The sequence below is a fragment of the Mchenga conophoros genome, linkage group LG23, assembly GCF_057382185.1.
Source record: "Mchenga conophoros isolate Kocher_MC1m ecotype Shallow Benthic linkage group LG23, M_conophoros_male_GT1.1, whole genome shotgun sequence".
Classification (NCBI taxonomy): Eukaryota; Metazoa; Chordata; class Actinopteri; order Cichliformes; family Cichlidae; genus Mchenga; species Mchenga conophoros.
This window is the reverse complement of record NC_140547.1, coordinates 8,090,950-8,113,921: the sequence shown is the minus strand read 5'-3', so window position 1 is coordinate 8,113,921 and position 22,972 is coordinate 8,090,950. Positions and strand designations below refer to the sequence as shown.

Genomic DNA, 22,972 nt, shown 5'->3' with positions numbered 1-22,972 from the left:
GCCAGGGCTGGGTCGGTAGTTCCGCTTCCCCTTCGCCATAGCGGAATTATCCAAGGGCCGAAAAGATAGAAGAAAAGTTGCACTGTAAATAGTTGGAATAACCTTTGTACTAAGTTATTTATACGCCGGCTGTACCACCGGGGAGCCCTTGTTACGAGGGAATAACTTTTAAAGGATATACAGACGTTTTGCACACCGTCGAGGATCGTTCTGGACTGAAGTTCCAATCAAGTTTAACTGGTGTGGATTCTCCGGTAAGCTTCTCTGCTCCTGCGTCGCCTTCTTTAGCTAAATAAAGCTCATTTGTGCGGAATAGTTTGTGAATTGGTATGTTTAGTGATTTCTAAAGCACCGCTTAACAGTGTTATTTTTGGCGGATCATGGGGAGGAACCTTCAAGCTTGGTTGTCAAGTTAGCGTTAGCTGAAAGCTCTATTTAAGGCTTGCAGTCGCTGTTATAGCTTGCTAATGTTAGCTTCTGGCTAGCACACTTGTTGGCCAAGTAGTTATCCTAGCGTTAGCCCGCTAGCCGCCCCTGTTGTTACTCTCTTGAAGGGCATTTTGAGTAGACATTACAGTAGGAACACCGTTATATGGAAATATGTGGGTCATTCATGAGGTTGTGCTCGTACTTTATAAACCTTAAAATGAAGAAAGTAGGTGCAAGCTTTTCATTTTTGTGCACTAGATAAGGAGCAACTTCGTTCTTTGATTGTCATCTGGGCTCCTCTTCCACCTTTCAGATGTTAGAATACGAACTGATTATTCGAGTTAGTCTGCTGTGTATCATGCTTATGTTTATTCTTGGGTACCCCTGTCGACTCTATGCGCAGTTAACTTTGTAAAGTTGGTGCAGCAGGTCTCTGCAGCAGCTTTTTCACAAGTACAGAGAAAGTGTGATGTCTCTGAAAACATGTCAAGCTTTGTGTAGGCTTTTCTGTCTGCTCAGGGTTCTTACGAAACATTACACCTTCCAATGTTCCTACTTATTGAACCTCTGTAGCAAATTTAACTTATTATTTTATTATAGAGGGTGCTTGCTTTCTTGTCACTACACCCTGTTGTATTTCTAGCTTTATTACAGCGTAGTTATACTCTTTCATATATCTGTTTTTTATCCAGGTACTTCTTGGTGTTTTCTTTCTCCTGCAGTGCATGAACACACTAGTGTCTCATGCTGATGTGAGCGCCGCCTTCCTCCCTCACCACTTACTATCCTCACACGCTGTATTCCTGTCCCGGTTAGCCCTCTGAGGCTTGTAACCACCTCCTGGCCATGTGTGATAACGGAGATCCTGAGGATAAACCCCCTGCCCCTCCGGTCAGGATGAGCAGCACTATCTTCAGCACTGGCTCTGGCAAAGACTCACTTTCGGCCAACCACAGCTCTAAACCGCTGCCTTCTGTGCCTGAGGAGAGGAAGCGCAATAAGATCATCTCAATCTTCTCTGGGGCTGAAAAAAGTGAGATAAAAAGATTAAAAGTTTGGCCTAAAATAAGTTCAAGTCTAGTGTTTGTAGCGAGTGTTGTCCTGGTCAATTTGGATAAAGGTTCATTTAATTTCAGGTGGTAGGAAGAAAGATCGAGACAAAGAGCGACCAGAAATCTCACCGCCTTCAGATTTTGAACATACCATACATGTTGGGTTTGACGCTGTAACAGGGGAGTTCACGGTGAGTTCGCTGTTTGGTTATTTTCATTTTTCACTCACTAAACTCTGCTCTCTTGTTACCAAAGCACAGCATGTCCTTTAGATTAGAGCTTACATTATTGGACACATTTTCCTTTCTGTTTTTAATACATAGGGTATGCCAGAGCAATGGGCTCGACTACTCCAGACGTCAAACATTACCAAGTCAGAGCAGAAGAAAAACCCACAGGCTGTGCTTGATGTCCTTAAGTTCTATGACTCTACAGGCAACGGTCGTCAGAAGTACCTCAGCTTCTCATCCTCTGGTGAGAATGTTATATTTTGGTACCCTATTTAGGGGTAAACTGATCAGTGAGTGTCACAGCTTAATGACACTCAGACTTTAAGTTTTAAATTGACTATACCTCCATGGTTACTAAAAACACACTTTTTTTAAATTCACAGAAAAAGACACATTCACAGTAGGGCCTCAGTCTGTAAGTATCTTGGGACTTTTAAAAGGTATTTTTTTATGTATTTGTTTTGTCTAATACATGTTAACAAAATCTGCTGTGACTTTATACAAGGCTGCCAAAAAAGGCACTGAACCCTCATCTCCAAACATCAAAGACATAGATGATGATGACGATGATGAAGCGCCTCCACCAGTTGTGGCACCAAGACCAGAACACACAAAGAGTGTAAGTCACCTGCCAGATGTTGGCCTTACTGCGTAACGATTATTATCAGAATTCATTATAAGATATTTTTATTTCAACTTCTAATTCTAATGATTTTGTTTTTCCTTTTTTAAATAACAATTTAAAAATAATCTTAATCTTTGGCTAATGTTTGTTGTATTTTGCAGGTATATACTCGCTCTGTCATCGACCCCATCCCTGCTCCAAGCACGTGTCCGGACGGAGATGTGGCCTCCAAGGCTGCAGACAGGCAAAAAAGGAAGGGCAAGATGTCAGACGAAGAGATCATGGACAAACTGAGTAAATTTTTCTTACTTCATCATTAGTCTCGCATAAATACAGTAGACATAATTCATTTTTCCTGTCACTTCCATTTGCCATTTTCTTTTAACACGTTTTAAATGTGGTTTACAGGAACCATAGTCAGTATTGGGGATCCCAAGAAGAAGTACACCCGATATGAAAAGATTGGCCAGGGGTGAGTTACTTTTTATATTACAGTTTTAATTGTTTATGTTATAAAACAGGCAGTTGATTTTCAATCTTTATTGTCCAGACCTAAGTAAATATTTACAGCGAATAGCCTTTTTGATATCAGATTGTAGGGCTTGATCAATATTATCCATTTGCATATACATAACATTTCGAATGACTGAAATGCAAAATAAGAAAGTGAGGAAGCGATAGGCAAAACACACTTGGTCCACGTTAGTAGTGCTGATACTGAATAGTTTATTCGTCAGAGGCCGCTCTACAAGTTTCCTCTTGGGAGCAAGTGTTTGGAATGCCACAAGCAACGTAAAGGAGTAATTCACATCTGCTTGTAGCTGTATGAACAAGTTTGTTTTTAAAATGGACTGTTATATTATCTTGGCAGGGACTGATACATTAACTAATAAATAACAATGAAAGTTTGTTTGCTGTATCTGAAAGAAATGGTATCAGTTGATATGCGATATGAGATTTTTAAATCACCAGAGATTGGTATTGTTTAGTCTCTTGTAGATACTCACAATAGGAGGAGCTGAGTTTTAAACTGGTGAAGTTATTTACTGGCAAATTTTGCCAGGAGGGCGGTCTTGTCTGTAACAGTTTCACCATTTCTAGTTTGACAAGTTCTTTTTTTCTGTTGTGAAAAGGCCCTGGAGCAATGTTACCATGAGAAAAAATAGTAGTAGACTAATAACTTTCATTATTAATAGCAGATGTGTCATATTATTAATGTTGATTAATATGTTTAATGTTTTAAAATCCCTTGTTTCTCCAGAGCAGGATTTTTAAAAGCTTTTTCCAGAAGGTGTTATAAAAACAAAACAGTATAGCAGTTTGACTCTGTTTTTACTTCTGATCATCCCACCCAAAAACAAAGTGAAATTTCACAACCAGCTTTTAGGTCGGAGAATCTTCAGCATCGGGTTTCATGTCAAAGTTTAGTTTATAAGATTGACAAGTTATTTATAAGTTACACATGAATACTTGTTTTTCTCAGGTAGTACATTCCTAATCAAGATGTGATTCCTCTCAACTCATACAAACATAAATTCTCTTCAGTATTACTGACCTTAAGTAAAACATTTAGTGAGTAAAAATGCATTTGAAGAATAATTGTGAGTATATAGTTTCTTAGAATATGTGTTGAAGTAAATAAATAATCTTCCTCTTTTTACAGGGCATCAGGAACAGTATTCACAGCCATTGATGTATCCACAGGACAGGAGGTAAAGACTAAATCAGTAATGGACTAGGTGGTGTCAAAAAAAAGAAAAATAATATGGATCATAGCAAGCGGGGCTGAGTGACAAGCTAAAGCCATTTTTGAAAGGATTGGACTGCACCTTTTGTTTATTTTTTATTATTCGCTTATAAAAATGATTGTGAGGCAGCTGGTAGTTACTAAAAAGATTATTTGGGTGGTAATACGTAGGTGCACAGTTTTAGTTTATAGTGAGCAGATGAACACTGAACATGTTGTAGCTAGAAAGAGCTTTTAGGGAGTTTTACTAGAGAGATAACATGGTGAAGGTGTTCAGGTGGTACATTTGAGACGTTGCTGTGGAGTGAAGTTTGTAATGATCTGGGTTGCCAGGAATTTTGTAAGTGTTGTGAGTAGTTGGCTGTGTAGCCAGAATAACAGGGAGACCCATCCAAACAACTTTAAAGTGAGAACTGCAGTGCATTGGGTCTCCATCAATGCACCTGACAAGTAGATCTGATGAACGATGTACTTTATTTATCCCCAGAAATGATAAATTATTGTGTCATAGTAGCCACAAATATGAAAAACAATCTAGCTCAATAAAAAACAAAGTTTTATTATTTTAATTGTAGCAAACAAAAAATGAAGAAGTTGAATTAAGTTAAACTGAGCAAGAGCTATCTGTTATGCAACAAGAAGTATCTAAAGTCCAGCATCTGCACCAACCACTAAATCCACTAAACTGCTTAGAAACTCATTTTATCTCTTAAAGGCATATGCGTATGTGTTTTTTTACTTTGTCTTTCATAGGTTACTGTGTGACGCTTTACATTAGGAGGAAACATTTTTGAATGTTAAACCTAGAGTGAACTAAAGGTCATATATGTTTTTTCACACTGCCAGGTCGCCATTAAACAGATCAACTTACAAAAGCAGCCGAAGAAGGAGCTGATCATCAACGAGATTCTAGTGATGAAGGAGCTCAAGAACCCAAACATTGTCAACTTTTTAGACAGGTGAGAGTGAACGTAAACCTACAGCCTGGCAGGTTTTTAAACTTTTTTACAGTACTTTTTGTCTGATTGTTCACATGCGTTTGTTTTATGTGCCAGTTTCCTGATGGGGGAGGAGTTATTTGTGGTGATGGAATATCTTGCTGGTGGCTCGCTGACAGATGTGGTTACAGAGACCTGCATGGATGAGGCCCAGATAGCTGCTGTCTGCCGAGAGGTACGTTACATTTTGCAGTCCTGTAAAACAAACTGACCCCCACTTTATGTAAAAGGTATAATAAAAAACGCCATCTTTCCCTCTCTCAATTCTTTTTTTCACCCAGTGTTTACAAGCATTGGATTTCCTACACGCAAATCAGGTCATCCACAGAGACATCAAAAGTGACAATGTGCTGCTTGGGATGGATGGTTCTGTCAAGCTGAGTGAGTCCTGTGCTGTAATTATGATAAATATTGCATTGTTAAATCCTTCCGGTGTAAATTGTTTCACTCTTCTTCATGTCTTCGACAGCCGATTTTGGCTTTTGCGCCCAGATCACTCCAGAGCAGAGCAAACGCAGCACCATGGTAGGCACGCCTTACTGGATGGCTCCTGAAGTGGTGACCAGAAAGGCTTATGGGCCTAAAGTAGATATTTGGTCACTGGGTATTATGGCCATTGAGATGGTTGAAGGAGAACCTCCCTACCTGAATGAGAATCCACTACGAGTGAGTGCAGAACACTTTCACACATTTTAGTTTAGACACCTTTAATATAGTGTAGAGCAGCGTAGGGAAATATATACCATTTTTAAATGAAATGTTTCCAATTTATTCATCTGTACAGTGTCTACAAGGTCACAGTAAATCACTTAAAACTGAATCGGTGATTTGTGTCTGTCGGACTTTTGGTGTAGTTAGAAAATAACTGTGGGCCATAGACTCCCATGATTCAACAGAAAAGCAGGATAAACACTTGCCTTTGTTTATTTTTAACGTTTTCTGATTTTACACCCTGCTCCTTTTTACCACTATAATGAACTTTATTACCCTATATTTCACACTTTGCTTTTTCTGACTTTGTCGCTCTTGGTCTGTTTACTTTATAAGTGACAAGCTTCACTTCTTGTGTGGAATGTGCTCATGTGGATTGGAATATCCCCAGGCAAATATAGAAAGTTGTGCAGCATTAACTTTTGTAGTACATTTCCCTCTCAGCCAGTTTGACTTGATTCATTTCCTTTAAGTGTGTTGTTTCCCAAAACTCTGCTTTTAAAGTTTTTGTTTGTTTGTCTCTTCCCCTTTGGCAGGCATTATACCTAATTGCTACAAATGGCACACCTGAGCTTCAGAATCCTGAGAAGCTGTCTCCAATTTTCAGAGATTTTCTAAACCTGTGCCTGGAAATGGATGTAGAGAAAAGAGGCAGTGGCAAAGAGCTCCTGCAGGTTACAAACGATTCCAGTTATTGGCTACTCTTTGAACTCTTCAGTGTTTTACTATATTTGTGTTTCAGGCCAGTAATATTCTCTTTTCACATCCACATCTTTTTCAGCATCCATTTTTGAAGCTGGCGAAACCCCTCTCCAGTCTCACACCTCTCATCTTGGCAGCCAAGGAGGCCATGAAGAGCAATCGTTAGCTGATGAAAGTAGCTATCCTGCCTTCCCATGCTGTGCACAGATATGTGCCAACTATTTAGATTTTGTGCCAGACAATAGGCTGAGAGTGGTGTGCCACTCTTGATGCACCAGCCTTATAAGCCCTGACAAACCTCACTGTGAAGAAGACCAAAAATCTAGAGCACAACCCCACCGCTGTCCATATGAACTCTATTCATTCTCAGATGTCAGAAGACAAGTCAAACTCAAGTGCGTAGTATCAGAGTCGGGCATAGTTAATTTTGTACATCAACTCTTCTGGTGATAAGTTAGGGCTAGGCTTGTATTTAACTTGGAATGAAGAAGATGCCTAGTTCTACTTAGTTTTTTTTAATCAACTGCCTTAAACAAATGCAAAATGTTGCCTAATGTATTGTTGATTGTCTCAGTGTCTCTCTTCCCATGATTTTTACTACCTTTGTAATTGATCTTTTCAGCTTGTTGGTGTCTTAGTTATTTTGATACTTGAATTTTATGTTTGTCCCCCTTCTTGTCACATATTGTCTCATTCAGTGAACACTTGTGCTATTTCCACATCCACCCATTGTTTAAGGACATTTCTTTTATTGGTTTTATAGGAAAGATTTCAGTGGAGTCATCATCATGAACATGTGTTGTGATTATGTCGTTCTACATTTGTTACACACAACAGAGCTACTGTACCTGTTCTTCCCCTGTATCTTTATAGTCTCCTGATACCAGAGGCGCACCTTACAGGTAAATTAAAATGTTAGATTGACAGGGTTTCTACTTTCTTCTCTGTTGTTATTAAAAATGAGTATTGTATGTTGAACTTTGTCCTTTGTGTTCGTGTTGACTAAACAAATGCTCTTGTTTTTCCATGTGTATATTGTGTACTTAACTAGTTTGAAAAACGTGACCATATGATACTGGTTGGATACAAAGGCTGGTAAAGACAATTTGTTAACGGTTTCTCTTCTGGACAACTAACAACTTTGTCTGCACACTCAAATAAATTCAACTGTTTTTACTTTTGTGATTTGGATGTGAATGTGATTGATGTGTAAAGAGATCATCCGTTACTTCTTAAACCACACAAAGTCAAAGTAGTATAGAACAAGAATGACAAGCCCTGCAATTAATTGGTTGTAGAATCAATGAATAATTTCTCTGTGATATCGTTTGATGTTGATATAACTAAACTACAAAGATACAAGATGCTTGTCGGGTCTTTGAATGGTTGTAGACAGTTAATTCCTAATCGGATGATTTTGTATTTTTGATTTTCCGAGGTGTGAATCACGTTGTGTGCCTTTATTTTGAAGGATTAACCCGGAAGTATATCAGTTGTAGCTACTTGCAGAGGGTCATACTGCTGTGGTTAGAAGTAATCCGCTGTTACTATTAGGGCTAATTTGTTATCTGACTTTTGTGTGTAATGGCGCTCCACTTGAAAGACAAAGAAGCTTACCAGAGACTGAACTACCTTTACCAGGTTGGAGAAAGTTTTAGTTAATTATCGTCACGATGCTTCCAGCTACAGTCACATGCTACATAAATGCTAGCATGCTCTCTGTTTTGAATGTGGTCGCTCAGCTGGTTTCTTACGTTTTGTCCACAGGCTGCACATTGTGTTTTAGCTCAAAATCCGGAAAATGTGGAGCTGGCTCGTTTCTACTGCTTCTCACAGAAGACGATTGCAAAGCGTCTCGTTCTCAGACAGTAAGTTGAGATGATAATCACGTGTACTTAAATACTGATTTTTAACAAATCCCGTTGATCACATTGTCTGGGGAGCAAAAGAGTAATGCAGGATATTTCGGCGTGCCACAGAGCTCCCTTTAGATCAAGTATTGAACTACTGAGATGAAAATGTCACAGTTAAAAAAACAAAACAAAACACAAGTTATTGAAATAGTGTTAAATATACGATACCGTACGAACTACACAAGCACACATAAGGACCAGAGATCGTTTAGTGGGCCCTGTGCTCACAGACCAGCAGCTCAGTTGGCATTTGTCTGGAACATCTGCCACGTTTACCCTGCTGTATTCACAAATGAGAGCAGTCTCACACTGACAATGTGTGGACAAGTGTTATGATGTTAATGTGTAGCTGTGTGAAGATTCACATATATTTACATGAAACTGGTCTAGGAGCTGATGGACAGTAGTAAAATCAGAATGTACTTAAAGATGGACTAACATTTTAATGTTTCAATATATGTAGAGATCCATCGGTGAAGAGGACATTGTGCAAGAGGTGCTGCTCTTTGCTCATTCCAGGTGTAACTGCTACAACAAGACAAAAACGTAAGCCCCTATTATCTTTCAATCCCTACTTAATGTAGGCTGTCACTTTCTTGTTTCAGAAATGGTTGATAATGAATAAATATTAAAAATTTACTTATTTATTTATTTAAACTGAATTTCTTTAATAAGGAAAAAACAGCAAGACTCGTTTTACCGTGATGAGATGTCTCAGTTGTGGACAGAGGAAGACCTTACTGAATAATCCAGATTACTGTTTATGGGCAGACCGAGCCGAGGCTCAGCTGGAGCAGCAAAAGCAGAAAGGTGACAAACTTAAAACTTATATTTAAGACGAAACATACCCTAACACAATATGGCTTATATAAGCATGCTGCCAAATTCAGTAATTAAGAAATTCATGTTTGCTTGCACGGGACTTTTATGACAAAAAATTTGTGCTGATTGTTTTTTCTTTCTTTCATACAGATTCAATCACTTCTGCTAAAAATCAGCCAAAAGACACAAAGAATGACAGGTCACAGACATCAAAACTCAGTTCTGCTCCAGGTGCTACCAGCACGTAGCAGCCATGGCTCTGCTCTATTTGCTTAAGGAAGTCAGATTGAATTTTGACATGAAATTATGCCAAACTTTTTTTTTAGAGAATTTGGCTATATTCCATTCAACACAGTGCAAATGGCTTGTAACTGAAAAACTAAAAGGACCAAAAATGGTCCCAGGGCCTAAGAGGGGTTAACATACAAAGGACTGTTCTTAATAAAAGCTAATATATAGTTTTGTTGTGTCACATCCACCCACAGACTAGAGAAGGTTTTTTTTTTTTTAAATGTTATTTAAATGAAATTACTTCTTTTCATTTTATTGACAGCTTGTTTGTTTGTTTTTTTACTTTTCTGATTACAAAGGGGGGGGGGTTGTTTTGTTTTTTATGCTAACACTCTAACATTGCTAATTTTTTTTTCATATGTATCTTGTAAATTGTTTTTTTTTTGTTTTTGTTTTTTTCAAATAAAAACTTATGTCATGATTAAAAAAGAAACAGAGGACAAAATTTGAAGATTTTCTTTCTTTCTTTATTTTTGATAAATTGTTAAATTAAAAACGTCTCTTTGCAGCTGAGAACTGGTAAGTAAAGATTTGCATTTCTGCTTTGTCTGTCTTGGGCACTCTGAAACGTGTCTTCTGGGAGTATAGCAGATTCTTGACAAAGATTCTGGGAATATGGCCCATGTACAGGAGAACAGCCAAAGTCATACCTAGAAATCAAATGTTTATTTTATGTATTGTGTTAATTTTTTAAGACCTGAAAGGACATGCACATTTAATCAGTTTACCTGTGAGAGAGCCCAGCCAGTAAACCACTGCATACTCTGCAAAGGTAAATCCAGAACAGTGGAAGGTGAGTCCATATGCCAGTGATGGATTCATGTAAGCTGAGGTATAACCTTTGGCTGAAGAAAAGAATAGGAAAATACAGTTTTCGTTAAATTTCCAGCTTTAAGTCCTCTGAACTTTCAAAGTAAAAAAAAAAAAAAATGCAAATAATGGATCCCAAAAAGCAGAAGGTAAAACGTTTAAATAAAAGGAAAGGAAAAGGAAAGCCAGTTATTCCCAGGCTTACCTGAATGGGACAGGAATGTTAGGAGGACAGCAATCAGCGGCACTCGGATCAGAGCAGATCGGCGGCATAGGTTTAAGTGGATGATGTGCAAGACGAGGGCACAGGCAAACTCGGTAAAAAATCCCTGAAGCACAGAAACCAGCAGAGATGTGCTGCACTCACTGATCATCAGGTTTTTGATCATGTGCATGTCTGTCAGCTCCAGGCTCCAGTAGTATTTGGCTGCAAGAAGGCCTAGGTGAGCCCCAATAAACTGGGCAGCAACATCAAGCAGTGTGGTTACGGTGGTGGCCTCAAGCTTCATGAATTTCTGCACAGCCAGGCTGGGATTCCCTGATGCATCACCACAGATTATACCGTGTGTGAGCAATACCACAAACAGTATGGTTAAAGTCACATCAGGGCCCAAACCCCCGGCCCACTCGCCCACCTCCACGATGGTCTGCACCTCCAGCCAACATGCCACCAGCATAAAAGAAGATGTAAACTCTGAGATGAAGCTGAACCGTGGCCGTTTTTTAAGGAGAAATCGAACTGAGACTACAAAAGTCACAGCAGCCACAAAGTATCCGAGAGACGCATTCAGTCCAGACATGGCTCATGCGAGATGTCCCCTTCTGTGTTTTGAAGAAAATGAAATTAGTGAGGGGCTGAATTTACCACTGTACTCGCTGTTTGACAACGTGGCACATGCACAGACACAATTCTTATCAGAGACACGTCAGGGTTTTTATCCCGCAACCACCTGCCAAAATACACAAGGGCTTTTTCAAGGTAAGGTCACGAAGCTGGCCTTTATTCAGTGATCATTTATTATCATCATTTTGTAAAAGCTCAGGTTAAAATGACTCCCCACTCTGTCTAGAAGAAATAAATATACTGTGAATTTCTTGATACTGAAAGTCTTGGGGGGTTTCTTGTTTTTGTTTTTTTATTTTTAGATAAAATTAATATATGAGGATTATACAGCTTGGAGTCTGTATAGTAAATTGAAGCATGTATTGGAGATAGTTATAATTTTTAACACTGAATCAGTGTAGACCTTTTTCCCTGAGGGACTCAAGCTACTGTGAGCTATTGCACAGAAAATACATTTTTGCAAGCAGGTTACCATAAAACCCAGATTTCATCTCCCCAGCTACCTCCTCCATCTCACCTTGGTGAATACTGAGGTGTTCCCAGGCCAGCCAAGAGATGTAATCTCTCTGTGGCAAGGGTGTACCCTGGGGCGTCCTTCCGTTTGGACATGCCTAGAACACCTCGTCCAGGAGGCATCCTGATTAGATGCCTGTCCACCTCGGACGATCTGATTTCCTCGTGTCAGCATTGTTCCCACATCATCATAATTAATGTTGTTCCAGGTTCAACATTGCAAGTGACCAATCACCTTCTTAAACCGCCGCCTGTCCGCCGAATTTGAAGTCAATTTAGGATACTTTCCTTTAATAAACGGTAAGCATTATACATATGTTCCTCACTTGGCTTGCTGTTTGTTTGCTAGCGATAGGCTACTTGACGACAGCATTAGCTAACCAGTGTTCTCTAGACCAGCGTTCCCCAACTTTTTGGGTGTTTCGTGGCCCGGGGGTTGGGTCAGGCAAAATTGCAGTAGCTTCCCTGATCATTTTACAAACATAAGTGAAGAGAATCTGGACTAAAAGGCCTAGACTTATGGTTGTGTGCTGAATCTATGAATCAAACTATCACCTGGAAACATAATTAACTGGTCCATAGCTGTGAAACTGGACATGAGTTCTTGATTCTATGGAGATTAACAGTAATCCAGAAATTTACAAATTTGTCCTGGGACATCGCGTAAATGTTGTCCCTGGGACATCGCGTAAATGTTGTCCCTGAGACATCGCGTAAATGTTGTCCCTGGGACATCGCGTAAATGTTGTCCCTGAAAGGAATGACGTCACAAGAAGGCGATTGGTCACTTGCAATGTTGAACCTGGAACAACATTAATTATGATGATGTGGGAACAATGCTGACACGAGGAAATCAGATCGTCCAACCACCTCAGCTGTAGGAGCCATTCATATGACCCCTATGGAAAAGAAAACATCAGATGGAAAGAGCACCTGGTGGTTACACCTTAGCCCATGGGGGTGCACATACACACACTTTTTATATGTCTATACATATATAAATAAATGTAGTATGTATGTCCTAAGACGGCAACATGATGACGAGTAATGCTACAAGAACTCTACCACATACATAGCAGATATAAATGGCAAAGGACAGAAGTTCAAGACATTCCTGATCATAGGACAGATATGAGGCAGCAATAAAACTCTTAATCTTATCTGCACATATCTTAACATTTCCCTCGTGTGCGTTAATGCTTTATTTCAAGCCTTTATAATCTACAACCCTCAAAATATAGGAAAGAAAATTAGGTTTAAAATACAACCTGTTAATTAAAGTGACAGAAAACTGTTAATAATCTTTAACAAGAGTCAAAAATATAAAACACAATTCAAGACAATCCATCCAACAATTAATGAGATATTACAGCCAGGCATTTTTTCTTAAAACTAGACTGAAAGAAAACAAAAATTATCTGCTTTGAATCAAATTCACCTTCACCAGTTTTGTGTAAATCTGTGTGAACTCTAGCTAACCAAACTCATTATCCAGAAGACTTTTAATATCCATTTATGTTTGGGATAAAAGCATCACGTTTTTTAATCGTCCCAATAGCCGTGGCCTCAATGCTCCTGCAAACTAATCAGGAATAGCCCAAGGAAGAAAAGTAAACCCCCATCAACAAAGGCCCATCTTGACAACCTATTCCTTTTCTCCAAGGATCAACAAGTTATTGTTGTCTGACAAATTTCAGCTTATTACTTCATCATGATGAAGGCAATAAGCTGAAAATATGTTAGTCAAACAATAAAGTTATGACATTTCCTACACATGTTGCTGTAGCTTTAACCTCTGAACGTGCACCTTGGAAGTAGGTGAGGTGAGCATATTTCGGCACAGGGAGCTCTGTTGTCTCCAGAACATACTTGTTCCTGTCATGTGCTGTGTTTAATGACTGAAAACAGCCCACTGAAGGAACAATGGGCTGGGAGGTCAGTTCCTTCATCATGATTATATGCAAATTCTCATGACTGTTGATCAACAACAGTCATTATGCAAATGTACTGTTTAGAAGACCGGGGAAACCTGTAGTCACCAGAAACTGAAGAAGTCACTTGGATGAGTGACGAAATGTTTCTCCCACTGAAAACGCTACGTCCAGATGTACAGAATCAACTTTTGGAGATACATTTTATACTGCTGCTGCATGTGATCATAGTGTGAAATACGATTCATGCAATTAATTGCATGGGTTACTTATAACTTTATATTTGTATATGTAAAACCACAAATCTAAAACTTGTGTGAAAAATCTTGGTGCAACAATAAAAGAGGGCTTTAGTTTCACTAACTATATTTGTGCTGTAACTAAATCAGCCTTTTGGGATCTTAGTAATTTGGCTAAACTGGGATATTTTTATCTGGAGAAGCTCATTCATGCCTGTTTTTCTGTAGACTGTTGCAATGATCTTTTCCTTGGCCTCCCATATCACTCCAATTGTCGTCTCCCTGCATTGGCTTCCAGTAAAATACAGAATTAAATTTAAAATATTACAGATTGTTTATACATCTTTGAATGATTTTGGCCCTAAATATAAATCTATAGTGTTTAATGTATACAAACCTAGTAGATCTCAAGGTCTGCAAGATCTGGTTACCTAGCAGTTCACATATGTACATTTCTGTTTTTTAAATGTATTTTTATTATAATTCTTCCAAACAACCCATTGCCCTGTAGGAGGCAATGCCTAGTTATAGCCTTCGTAGTTGCCACCATAAACATTTTCAATAAATATCTATTGCATTTGGGCATTTTGGAACCAGCTACCCATTGCGGTCACATCGTCTCCAACCCTAGCTATTTTGTAAAGAGCACAGCTTTAGATTCACGGTTGCTTTTAACTAACAGTGTAGCTATGCCATCGCCCTTGTTTTAATTTTTGTTGTTTTTATTGTTATTGCCGTTATTATCTTTTATCTTGGATTTTGAATTTATCTTGACTAGCTGTGGTGTTTGAAATGTGGTGAATAAATAACTTATCTCGCCTACCTTCTAATTTGTGATTGGACTAATCGCATCACATGTCAGGTTAAAAACCGGGAAGTGCCGACCTGCCTGTAAATCAAATGTGTTTGTGAAAGCTGGGGGATAATAAAGCTGCAGGAAAGATCAAATATCCGTCCGATTCTTGCTTTAAGTTTAATGCTCCATGTCAAAAGAAAGTAGAATGCAAAAAATAAGCTAAGCCTGGCTGGTGATTTCATTCGCAGTGCTAGATTTGTACAAACAAACAAACAAACAAACAAAAACAAAAAAACTCGTTCATTTCATGGTTAAATTTCGTGGTTAAATTTGTTGCGCGTAATGTGATGCTCAGACTTGGGGCGGAAGTTGTGAAACGTGTGTGTGTGTGTGTAGGTGGGTGAGCCTACAGTGAAGAAGTGATGGGCAGGGGAAGAGCCAACTCTCAGAGAGGAATGAGAACTTGTCGGGGATGGCGGACAAACCTCCGACGCTGGTCGTGAAGCTGTTTGCCGCCGGGTTTTACGGTCTCAGCTCGTTCCTGATCGTCGTGGTGAACAAGAGTGTCCTCACTAACTACAGGTAACGGCATAGCGGTAACGCCTGTAACGGTTACGGTCGATAAGCTGTTTCCATGCTAGCTAACCTAGCTTGTGGAAGTTGTGCAGGCTGAGCAGAGCAGGCAACACCACGGTGCTGATTAGCCTAACGGCAACTTTTATCCAGTGATGGTAATCTTGTGGTTCACACTGCAGGGAGCCTCTCTTTCTGTTTCCTGTGTTGGGCAACATTTTAACCCTTGAGTGTTAAGTACGAGGTTAGCTTACTAACTACAGTGTGCTGAACTTCTAAAGCATTAAAATTTACTGGAGTTTCATCTACTTTTTCAGGTTCCCGTCGTCGATATGTGTCGGAATAGGACAAGTACGTGATACGTGTAACTTCTTCTTTTACGTTAACCAAGCTGACACCACACCTTAAAACCAGGCAGGTATCGACACTGATTTCTTCATGAATCTCTGTGCAGATGTTAGCCACCGTGATTGTGCTGTGGGTGGGCAAGGCTGCAAGGGTGATCAGCTTCCCAGACTGCGATGAGACCATACCTCGCAAGGTGAGATATTCTAAATGAAGAGTACCAGTCATTTATTACTAGTTTCCAGAGGTCCATATGCAGTCTGTTCATCTCTTAATAAACAGTCCAAATATCAAATGCAGAGGCCTAACATGTATAATTTGGCCAATATAAGCAACTATTTTCCCATTAATAGCATATCAGTATTGACATATATTAAAAAAAAGAAAACAGATTCATTAGAAATAGTTTAGCAGTGTCTGCAGTACCTGAAGTGACTGTGGTTTAGAAAGTATACAGAGTTATTATCTTTTAATTGGAAAGGTATAAATGTTTTTGGGCTAAATATTGAACCCCAAATTGTGTGACACATTAAGCACTGTACACATAGAGTAAGTGGCTTGTAACCTCAAAGCATTTATGCATTAAGTCAAGCTGTGTCTAACTAGATTTTGAAATATATTGCTGAAAACTAGCATACTCTATATGCATTAGATATATTAGCCTTTATTTTTTTCTTCACCCTTTGAAAAATGGCATTGCCCCCCCCCCCAGAAACTGGAATAGGTCAGGTTTATGGTGATCGCTGCCTGTCCATCAGAAAATTCATTTAACCATGCTGGAGCTGTTCCTACTTAACAAAACCTCCATATCCTTTTTTTCCTTTTTTTTTCCTAGACATTTCCTCTACCTCTCCTGTATGTGGGAAATCAAATCACTGGTTTATTTGGAACCAAAAGGCTAAAGTAAGCTCCACATTTTGTAAAAATTCACACAGTTAAAAACTATTTGGCTATTAATGTTGATGTTTTTCGTTTAATGGATTTTCTGTCACCGTTTACGCCCTGGTGCACCAGTCTGCCCATGTTTACAGTCCTCAGGAGGTTCTCGATCTTATTCACTATGCTGGCCGAGGGATTTCTGCTCAAGTAAGATCCCACACAACAGATAACCTACTTTTCTTCGCCATTTACTGGTCCTTTTTTTGTTCGGTTCCAGTTCTAAGTGGTCATATTGAATTTCTTTACTGTATTTAATTTGTGGCAGGAAGAAATTCTCCAGACCAGTTCAGCTGACAGTGTTTACAATGATCCTTGGGGCATTTATAGCCGCGAGGTAAGTTCTACTAAATCCAGGTGTGCTGGCTGTTAACCAAGATTTACCTTCACTACAAAGAGGTGCTTTGTCGGGATATAGGTCCAAGTTTAGTTGCCATTATCTTCAAGGAAGTTGTAAAGGAGCCCTGCCTAAATGCAGCTTAACTACAGCTTAAATGTTAGCCAACTGAACACATTATTTATTTTCTTGACACTTTCGATTGCCTTTTCTTCTTTCTGATCCTAGTGCTGACTTATCATTTGACCTGCAAGGCTACATGTTCATTCTCCTGAACGACATCCTGACTGCAGCCAACGGAGCCTATGTAAAGCAAAAATTAGACGCAAAGGTATGTGATGGCAGCATCTGATGAATAGTGACCATTGTTGGGTGGGAGCTGTATTTGGCATTGAGCTGATTACGTGTGAATGTAGAGAACTCGAACTGTCCTTCAGTATCTTGCTCAAAAGAACTTGGCGTGTGGAAATACATTGAGTCAGTTCTTTTTACTCCCACTAATTTGATTAGATTAAGAGAAAATATTTGTGATTCATTGTTTTGGTAAAATATCATTGTGCTTAACTAAACATTTTTTTTTTTAGATTAGTCTTCAGATCTGTTTGGACTGACTCCGAAATGTCTTGTTTAAGCTCGTTCAAGTCATATTTAATGTCACAAGGGCAAACTGAACTACTCAGTTCTCACGTTTCTGCAAGGGCCGATCCAAATTTAGTGTATGACGCCTATGGAGCGCCATCTCCTAGGACTGAGCTCCAACTACGAGAGGGGTGTGTATGAGTGAGGGGGTGAAGCCGATGAAGCCATGTGAAACAGAGCATATACAAGAAGTCTTAGGTGGTGCCATGCATGACATCTGTATGCTACTTAGTGAGGAATGCACTGAAAGACCTGTGAATAGCACTCTGTTCTGGCTCTGCATATTACTTGTGTTTTCCTGTTGCTCCCTTCCCACCTGCTTCTCTACCCTTTTCATTTTTTCAGGAGTTGGGGAAATATGGATTATTGTACTACAATGCATTATTTATGATAATTCCCACTCTGCTGTTGGCTCATGTGACTGGAGATATGCAGAAGGTGAGGAGTTAGCATTTATTATTTTACTTCTACTACTTTAACACTATATTTGTTAAATTAATGCTTTTTTTTTTTTTTTACCAGAGCTGTTATGATTTCAGTACCGACCGGTTATTGCTTGGTTTAATTCTGCATTTAAGTGAGCGAACATATGTCTAAGCATGGGTGTGTGCCGTAAATATGAGCTGTCTTTTCATTTGGTCAGTGTTGGCAGACATTCTGGGTTGCCCAGCTGGGGCCCAGCAGCCAGAAAGGCACAAAGATGCTATTATGCACCTAGCAGAGTTATTACAGCAGCATCAAGTACTTCCCTTGACTGAGCAACCACCATGGATATAAACTAAAACGCCTCAGTTTTTAGGCTGCTCACTTTCTTTAAGTGAATGCGTGACATTACACATCAAAAACCACTAATGTAATATTTTACTTTACTAATCAAACGTGTTTCAATCGTTTTTTTCTTTGCTTTTAATGCTGACACAAATATAATGTTTAATGTATTTGTTAGTTGTCAGTTTGTGTTTCCCATACTCTGCTTCTCCTTTCAGGCAGTGGAATATGAGGGCTGGTCGGATGCATTGTTCCTCACCCAGTTCACCCTGTCGTGTGTCATGGGGTAAGTTACAGGCTTGAGATTAAATGTGGCATGCGTGAATTCACTATCAGTGCAACATCTGGATGATGGCAAATTTCTGTGATTTGCTCTTAGATCGGTATTGCAGTCTCAGTTCTGTCTTGCAGCTTGTCTACAATGTTGCATTAACATTTTGAAATCCAATTTCAGGCTCCAATAAACGTTGAGTGATTTACAACATGATTACTTATTTATTTTTCCTAGGTTTATTCTGATGTATTCTACTGTGCTGTGTACACAGTACAACTCAGCATTAACAACTACTATCGTGGGTTGTATTAAGGTGAGCTGCGTGCTTGAGGGAACTGTTGAATACAAAACAATGCAAAATGCTCAGGTTTGTTAATGTTTTCTCCATTTTTACAGAATGTCCTGGTGACATACATTGGAATGGTACTCAGTGGAGACTACATTTTCTCATGGACTAACTTCTTAGGTTTGAACATAAGGTAAACAGATCTCATGTTTCTCCTGAATCTGAGGGTTAAATAATGTCACCCCCTCCTCTCTGATAGCCTGGCATAGACCTTCCCCTAGGGGAGTGAGAACTCAGGACCCGTGTAGTTGGAGCATATTCTCTGGTAGTAGTAGAATGCAAGTATATCCACCCCTGCTCGCTATCTGATCTGGGACACTTCCAAAGTGGAACAAAGTCCAGCTCTTCTGTAAGAAACTGGTTACAGATCCCAACTATATGTAATCAGTATCTCAACCCCATACACCACAAGCGTCACCAGAGAAGTTACAGTCCATGTATTGCTAGCTAGTCCTAGAAACTGAGGATTGGGCCACTGCCCCTCTGTGAATTGCCACCTTAATGTGGCAGAGGGGTTTGTGTTTTCCAAATATCCCAGAAACTATGTTGTGAATGGCAATCTTCCCCTGGTTGGGTCTCCTAAAGGAAACTTGGAGTGGTTCAGAAAACCAATATGAGCCAAAAGATCAATGGACCAGCTTATCCTGCCTGGGACTTGGTTTCCAGGGTCCCACCATGGAACTGGGAATGGCCCACAGGGGCCTGAACAGACTTAGCCTGAAGTAGTTACAAGTCTGCCCTCCTGTGATCCCACCACCTACAGGAGGGGCTGTAGGGGTTCAGTTTTATGCAGATTGGGCAGTGGTGCACAAAATGTTACTTCTGTTGAAGTATGAAAAATCTGATACAGAATCAGAAATGAAACAGTCTGATTAAATATAGCATGATGAGCACTAGCATGATAATTCTTGTTTCTCAGTTTAAATACAAACTGTTCTCAGCATCTGTTCTTCTGGTGGGAAAATAAAAAGTTTCTGTTAACACAGATAAGATTGTATTCCAGCCCTGCGGGAATTCAGATGTGTCAGCTGGATCTTATTTCTAGTTCTACAACTTTGATGTGCTGTAGCATGTTGTTTTGATACAACATTTTCATGTCACCTCTCTCAATTTTGTTGCAGTATTGCTGGCAGCCTGGTGTACTCGTACATCACTCTTACAGAGGAACAGTCCAGCAAAGCAAATGAAAACACCAAGCTGGATATCAAGGGCAAGGTGGTTGTATGACAGACACTGGATTGTTTTTTTGTTTTTTTTATTCTTATGCTGATGAACAAAAAAAACTCTATTTTTTAGTAAAAGTGTAATTTATGGAGTATTTTGGCAGTAAAGGCATGGGATTGGTGGGAACAGTGTTTCAGACACTTCTGCAGTGTGTTTTTGTGGAAATGGAGCAGTACCATTGCCATGCCTCTCTGCTGCTACCATGGTGACGAAACCCTCCCAAGTGTTTGTAGGTTGATTTTTAGATAAGCTTCTTTGTTGTTGTTTTTTTTATGTTGTATTTTGATACTGTTCTTGTGAGCTTTGAGAATAAGGGAACATTAGGTGAAAAATATTTATACAAACATTTGATATTTAGACAGAACATTTAAAGTTAAATGTTGAGATTATGGAACACAGGCGCGATCAGCTGGTTTTACACATTGGTGTGTACTTATGAGTCAATGGGAATATTAAGGAAGTTATTTAAAAAGGCACAATCCTTGTTCTTGCCTTTCAGTTTTGCTGTTTACAAGGAATGTAACTATAGATGCCTTTCTGAGCACAGTGAGATGCACTGACACTGTCATTTTCCATTTAACTCTTTGTCTCCATACTTTATTTTTTGCGCAAACACTGTCACACGCTTGTTAAAGACACACGTAACGACACTGACCGGACCTCATCCTTCAAAACAACCAAAGTGGATGGGCAGCAGGCCATCAGTTCTCATCAAGGATTGTGGCTTTAAATAGTATCGCCTTCTTTTTTGGGGTGATAATTTGAGATGACAGTTTACATTTTGCTCCTTCAGTATTAGAGAAAGTTTGTTGTGGACTCTTAAAGCTGTAACTGGTTCTCTCTATGCAGAATTAACAAACAGTATATATGGTTTGTTATTTGTACAAGGGGATCATTCGTTTGTGTTTTTTGACAAAATGTGATCGCACTTTTAACTGAGGTAGCATCTGCAGAAGAGTGACTAACAGCCACGCCTCCTGTTACAGTCATTGAGATTAATGTATGTTCCTGAAATTTGTTTCAGGGTTTTTATTGTTGTTGTTGTTTTTTTAAGTACTATGAGAGGAACTCTTTTTTTCCCCTTCTTTTTTCAATTATCAGGTACAAGTGTCTGCTTTAAAAAAAAACAAAACATAAATATCATCAGTTTATATTTATTACTTTTTTTTTTTAGACTTATTAATTTGTAGGTGGAGTGGCTAGTGAATTGTAGATGCTGATCACATCTCAAACACAGTACCCATGATCTTGTAGCTGGAACACAATGTATTTTTTACATTAAAAACTCTTGACTTAATGCAGTGGTTGTTTGCATTGCTGTAATGTCATTCCAGCATCTAACAGAATGTTCAGAGTACACACTTGAGTGTTTTGTAGGATTGCGTGGTAAGATAGCATTTATGCTGAGTAAATGTTCAAAGTTATGATGAGTTACTTTACAGTCTTTGTACTTTTCAGACTTTGTTACTCCCTGGTGGGGAAAGTGCCACATTGATTACAGCAATGCAGGATGAAAAGACTAAATATCTGCCAGTTTACCTCACAGGTTGATAAGTTATCCTCCAAGGCTAAGTCCAGCTTCTCTAGTTCAGCTCCAACCAGAGACTCTTAGCTGTGTGCCTTTTTATGACACACCATAAAAATGTTAGCCAAACTGATGTTTTTTAACATCTGCATCATTAGCATTCCCTGTTTAGCCAGATTTTGTGTTTCTAAAGTAAAAACATTTTCTAGTTTCACAGAAACTATCAAAAACAAGTTTAAAAACGTTGATGCTCACTCCAAGTAAATTCAGCGCGGCTCTATAACTGACTGTTTAAATATTACGTTTCCAGCTCTTCACAAACTACAGTAGCATGATGGCGCCCCCTTCTGCAACACCTTTAATAAAATGCTGTTGGCCCACTTTTAAAGTTTTATACTAGATAATGTGCACTGAGATCTACTCTAAAACACTGTTTTCCTCAGGAACGATTTAGCATTTTAAAGGCATAAATGTAGAGTTTAGTACGCACTAAGCTTAACAAAAGGGCTTCTACCTTAATTATTTTCTAATTTGCCACCACTAGGAGGCAGCAAATGCTGTAGAAAGCAAGATTTTGTTTTTCAGTTACCATCAAAGCCCTCACAAATCCCACTATTAACTCCTCTTAATGACCAGACAGTACAGAAGTATGAGTTGGCACTCTATGGAAGCATGTGGTTGGTACAAGTCTGTAAACCAGTGCTGCTCAATCCAAATATGCAAAGACTCCCAGAGTCAGTAATTTCAAAGTCGTTTCAGTCATACTTCAATCTAGTGCATGAAGCACAGAAGCAGGCATTAAGGATATATTCTCTCACGGATATAAAAGGCCAAGAGGAGAAAAACGATCTAACACAGCAGCTGAGCTGTTATGAATTACTTTTTAATAAGTATATTCACTGTTACATTGGCAAACTACAAGAAGTCTGATGGGCAGTACCACACAAGATCACCACAGCTAAGAAGAGGGCCTTGTGTGCTGCTGAATGTGGAATCTGCCAAAGGACCTCCCTTACCTAAAATCAAATGTATTTCCAGCACAAAGAACATCTTAATCAACCCAAAGAGCCTAGAAGAGCATATTTCTCCAATATTCAATTCATAGTTGAGGCTGGATCAGGTGACACTGAAACCTCCCTCAGTCATAGGCTGAGGCTCTGCTCTCTCCAGTGTGTTTTTAGCCTCCCCCCCAGCCAGTTGCACCAGTTGGTTGCAACTACCTGAGTCTGGTTCTGTCTGAGGTTTCTTCCTGTTAAGAGTTTTTTTTTTTTCCCCTCTTGAAGCTACTCCTATATAAATAAAATAAAAGTGAGTTGAATGGAAAACATCTTACATTGTGTGCAACATATTAG

At 39.2% G+C, this 22,972-nt stretch overlaps 4 protein-coding genes across 8 annotated transcripts; 3 read left to right on the top strand and 1 right to left on the bottom strand.

Annotated features, from left to right (window-relative positions):
• pak2b (p21 protein (Cdc42/Rac)-activated kinase 2b) lies at positions 1–7,773 on the top strand. 3 transcript variants are annotated; one of them, XM_085264266.1, is made up of 15 exons: positions 1–254; positions 1,152–1,462; positions 1,566–1,672; positions 1,805–1,955; positions 2,095–2,126; positions 2,217–2,330; positions 2,498–2,630; positions 2,745–2,808; positions 4,000–4,048; positions 4,930–5,042; positions 5,139–5,256; positions 5,363–5,462; positions 5,551–5,747; positions 6,329–6,466; positions 6,574–7,773. In XM_085264266.1, exons 2-15 carry the CDS (start codon positions 1,276–1,278, stop codon positions 6,658–6,660), a joined length of 1,590 nt encoding a protein of 529 aa, XP_085120392.1. In that variant the 5' UTR covers positions 1–254; positions 1,152–1,275; the 3' UTR covers positions 6,661–7,773. The 3 variants fall into 3 exon arrangements, with proteins under 3 accessions (XP_085120392.1, XP_085120390.1, XP_085120391.1); XM_085264264.1 differs by having other exon boundaries at positions 1,122–1,462; XM_085264265.1 differs by lacking the exon at positions 1–254 and having other exon boundaries at positions 1,099–1,462.
• Positions 7,774–7,969: 196 nt separating this feature from the next.
• rpp21 (ribonuclease P subunit p21) lies at positions 7,970–9,851 on the top strand. Its single transcript, XM_085264274.1, has 5 exons — positions 7,970–8,135; positions 8,262–8,362; positions 8,871–8,953; positions 9,083–9,217; positions 9,380–9,851. Exons 1-5 carry the CDS (start codon positions 8,079–8,081, stop codon positions 9,475–9,477), a joined length of 474 nt encoding a protein of 157 aa, XP_085120400.1. The 5' UTR covers positions 7,970–8,078; the 3' UTR covers positions 9,478–9,851.
• A 114-nt stretch (positions 9,852–9,965) lies between these two features.
• aqp12 (aquaporin 12) lies at positions 9,966–11,244 on the bottom strand. The gene is made up of 3 exons (XM_085264270.1): positions 10,536–11,244; positions 10,249–10,365; positions 9,966–10,170 (listed from the first exon to the last, which is right to left on the bottom strand). The coding sequence occupies exons 1-3, from the start codon at positions 11,128–11,130 to the stop codon at positions 10,010–10,012; spliced, it is 873 nt and encodes a 290-aa protein (XP_085120396.1). The 5' UTR covers positions 11,131–11,244; the 3' UTR covers positions 9,966–10,009.
• A 2,793-nt stretch (positions 11,245–14,037) lies between these two features.
• On the top strand, positions 14,038–21,392 carry LOC146546608 (nucleotide sugar transporter SLC35D2-like). 3 transcript variants are annotated; one of them, XM_085264267.1, is made up of 12 exons: positions 14,038–15,235; positions 15,544–15,577; positions 15,681–15,767; positions 16,407–16,474; positions 16,586–16,657; positions 16,776–16,844; positions 17,073–17,175; positions 17,829–17,921; positions 18,470–18,537; positions 18,760–18,838; positions 18,922–19,004; positions 19,993–21,392. In XM_085264267.1, exons 1-12 carry the CDS (start codon positions 15,126–15,128, stop codon positions 20,096–20,098), a joined length of 972 nt encoding a protein of 323 aa, XP_085120393.1. In that variant the 5' UTR covers positions 14,038–15,125; the 3' UTR covers positions 20,099–21,392. The 3 variants fall into 3 exon arrangements, with proteins under 3 accessions (XP_085120393.1, XP_085120394.1, XP_085120395.1); XM_085264268.1 differs by lacking the exon at positions 14,038–15,235 and adding an exon at positions 15,270–15,384; XM_085264269.1 differs by lacking the exon at positions 14,038–15,235 and adding an exon at positions 15,407–15,463.
• Positions 21,393–22,972: the final 1,580 nt, after the last annotated feature.

Bases quoted from the DNA above. Each gene is read 5' to 3' on its own strand.
- pak2b (XM_085264266.1), top strand. From the start codon at position 1,276: ATGTGTGATAACGGAGATCCTGAGGATAAACCCCCTGCCCCTCCGGTC. The intron at 2,331-2,497 runs GTAAGTCACCTG...TGTATTTTGCAG, and splicing joins GACCAGAACACACAAAGAGT to GTATATACTCGCTCTGTCAT. The intron at 5,748-6,328 runs GTGAGTGCAGAA...CCCCTTTGGCAG, and splicing joins TGAATGAGAATCCACTACGA to GCATTATACCTAATTGCTAC.
- rpp21 (XM_085264274.1), top strand. From the start codon at position 8,079: ATGGCGCTCCACTTGAAAGACAAAGAAGCTTACCAGAGACTGAACTAC. The intron at 8,136-8,261 runs GTTGGAGAAAGT...TTTTGTCCACAG, and splicing joins GACTGAACTACCTTTACCAG to GCTGCACATTGTGTTTTAGC. The intron at 8,954-9,082 runs GTAAGCCCCTAT...TTCTTTAATAAG, and splicing joins TGCTACAACAAGACAAAAAC to GAAAAAACAGCAAGACTCGT.
- aqp12 (XM_085264270.1), bottom strand. From the start codon at position 11,130: ATGTCTGGACTGAATGCGTCTCTCGGATACTTTGTGGCTGCTGTGACT. The intron at 10,366-10,535 runs GTAAGCCTGGGA...TCTTTTCTTCAG, and splicing joins AACATTCCTGTCCCATTCAG to CCAAAGGTTATACCTCAGCT. The intron at 10,171-10,248 runs GTAAACTGATTA...TTTGATTTCTAG, and splicing joins CTGGCTGGGCTCTCTCACAG to GTATGACTTTGGCTGTTCTC.
- LOC146546608 (XM_085264267.1), top strand. From the start codon at position 15,126: ATGGCGGACAAACCTCCGACGCTGGTCGTGAAGCTGTTTGCCGCCGGG. The intron at 18,538-18,759 runs GTAAGTTACAGG...TATTTTTCCTAG, and splicing joins ACCCTGTCGTGTGTCATGGG to GTTTATTCTGATGTATTCTA. The intron at 18,839-18,921 runs GTGAGCTGCGTG...CCATTTTTACAG, and splicing joins CTATCGTGGGTTGTATTAAG to AATGTCCTGGTGACATACAT.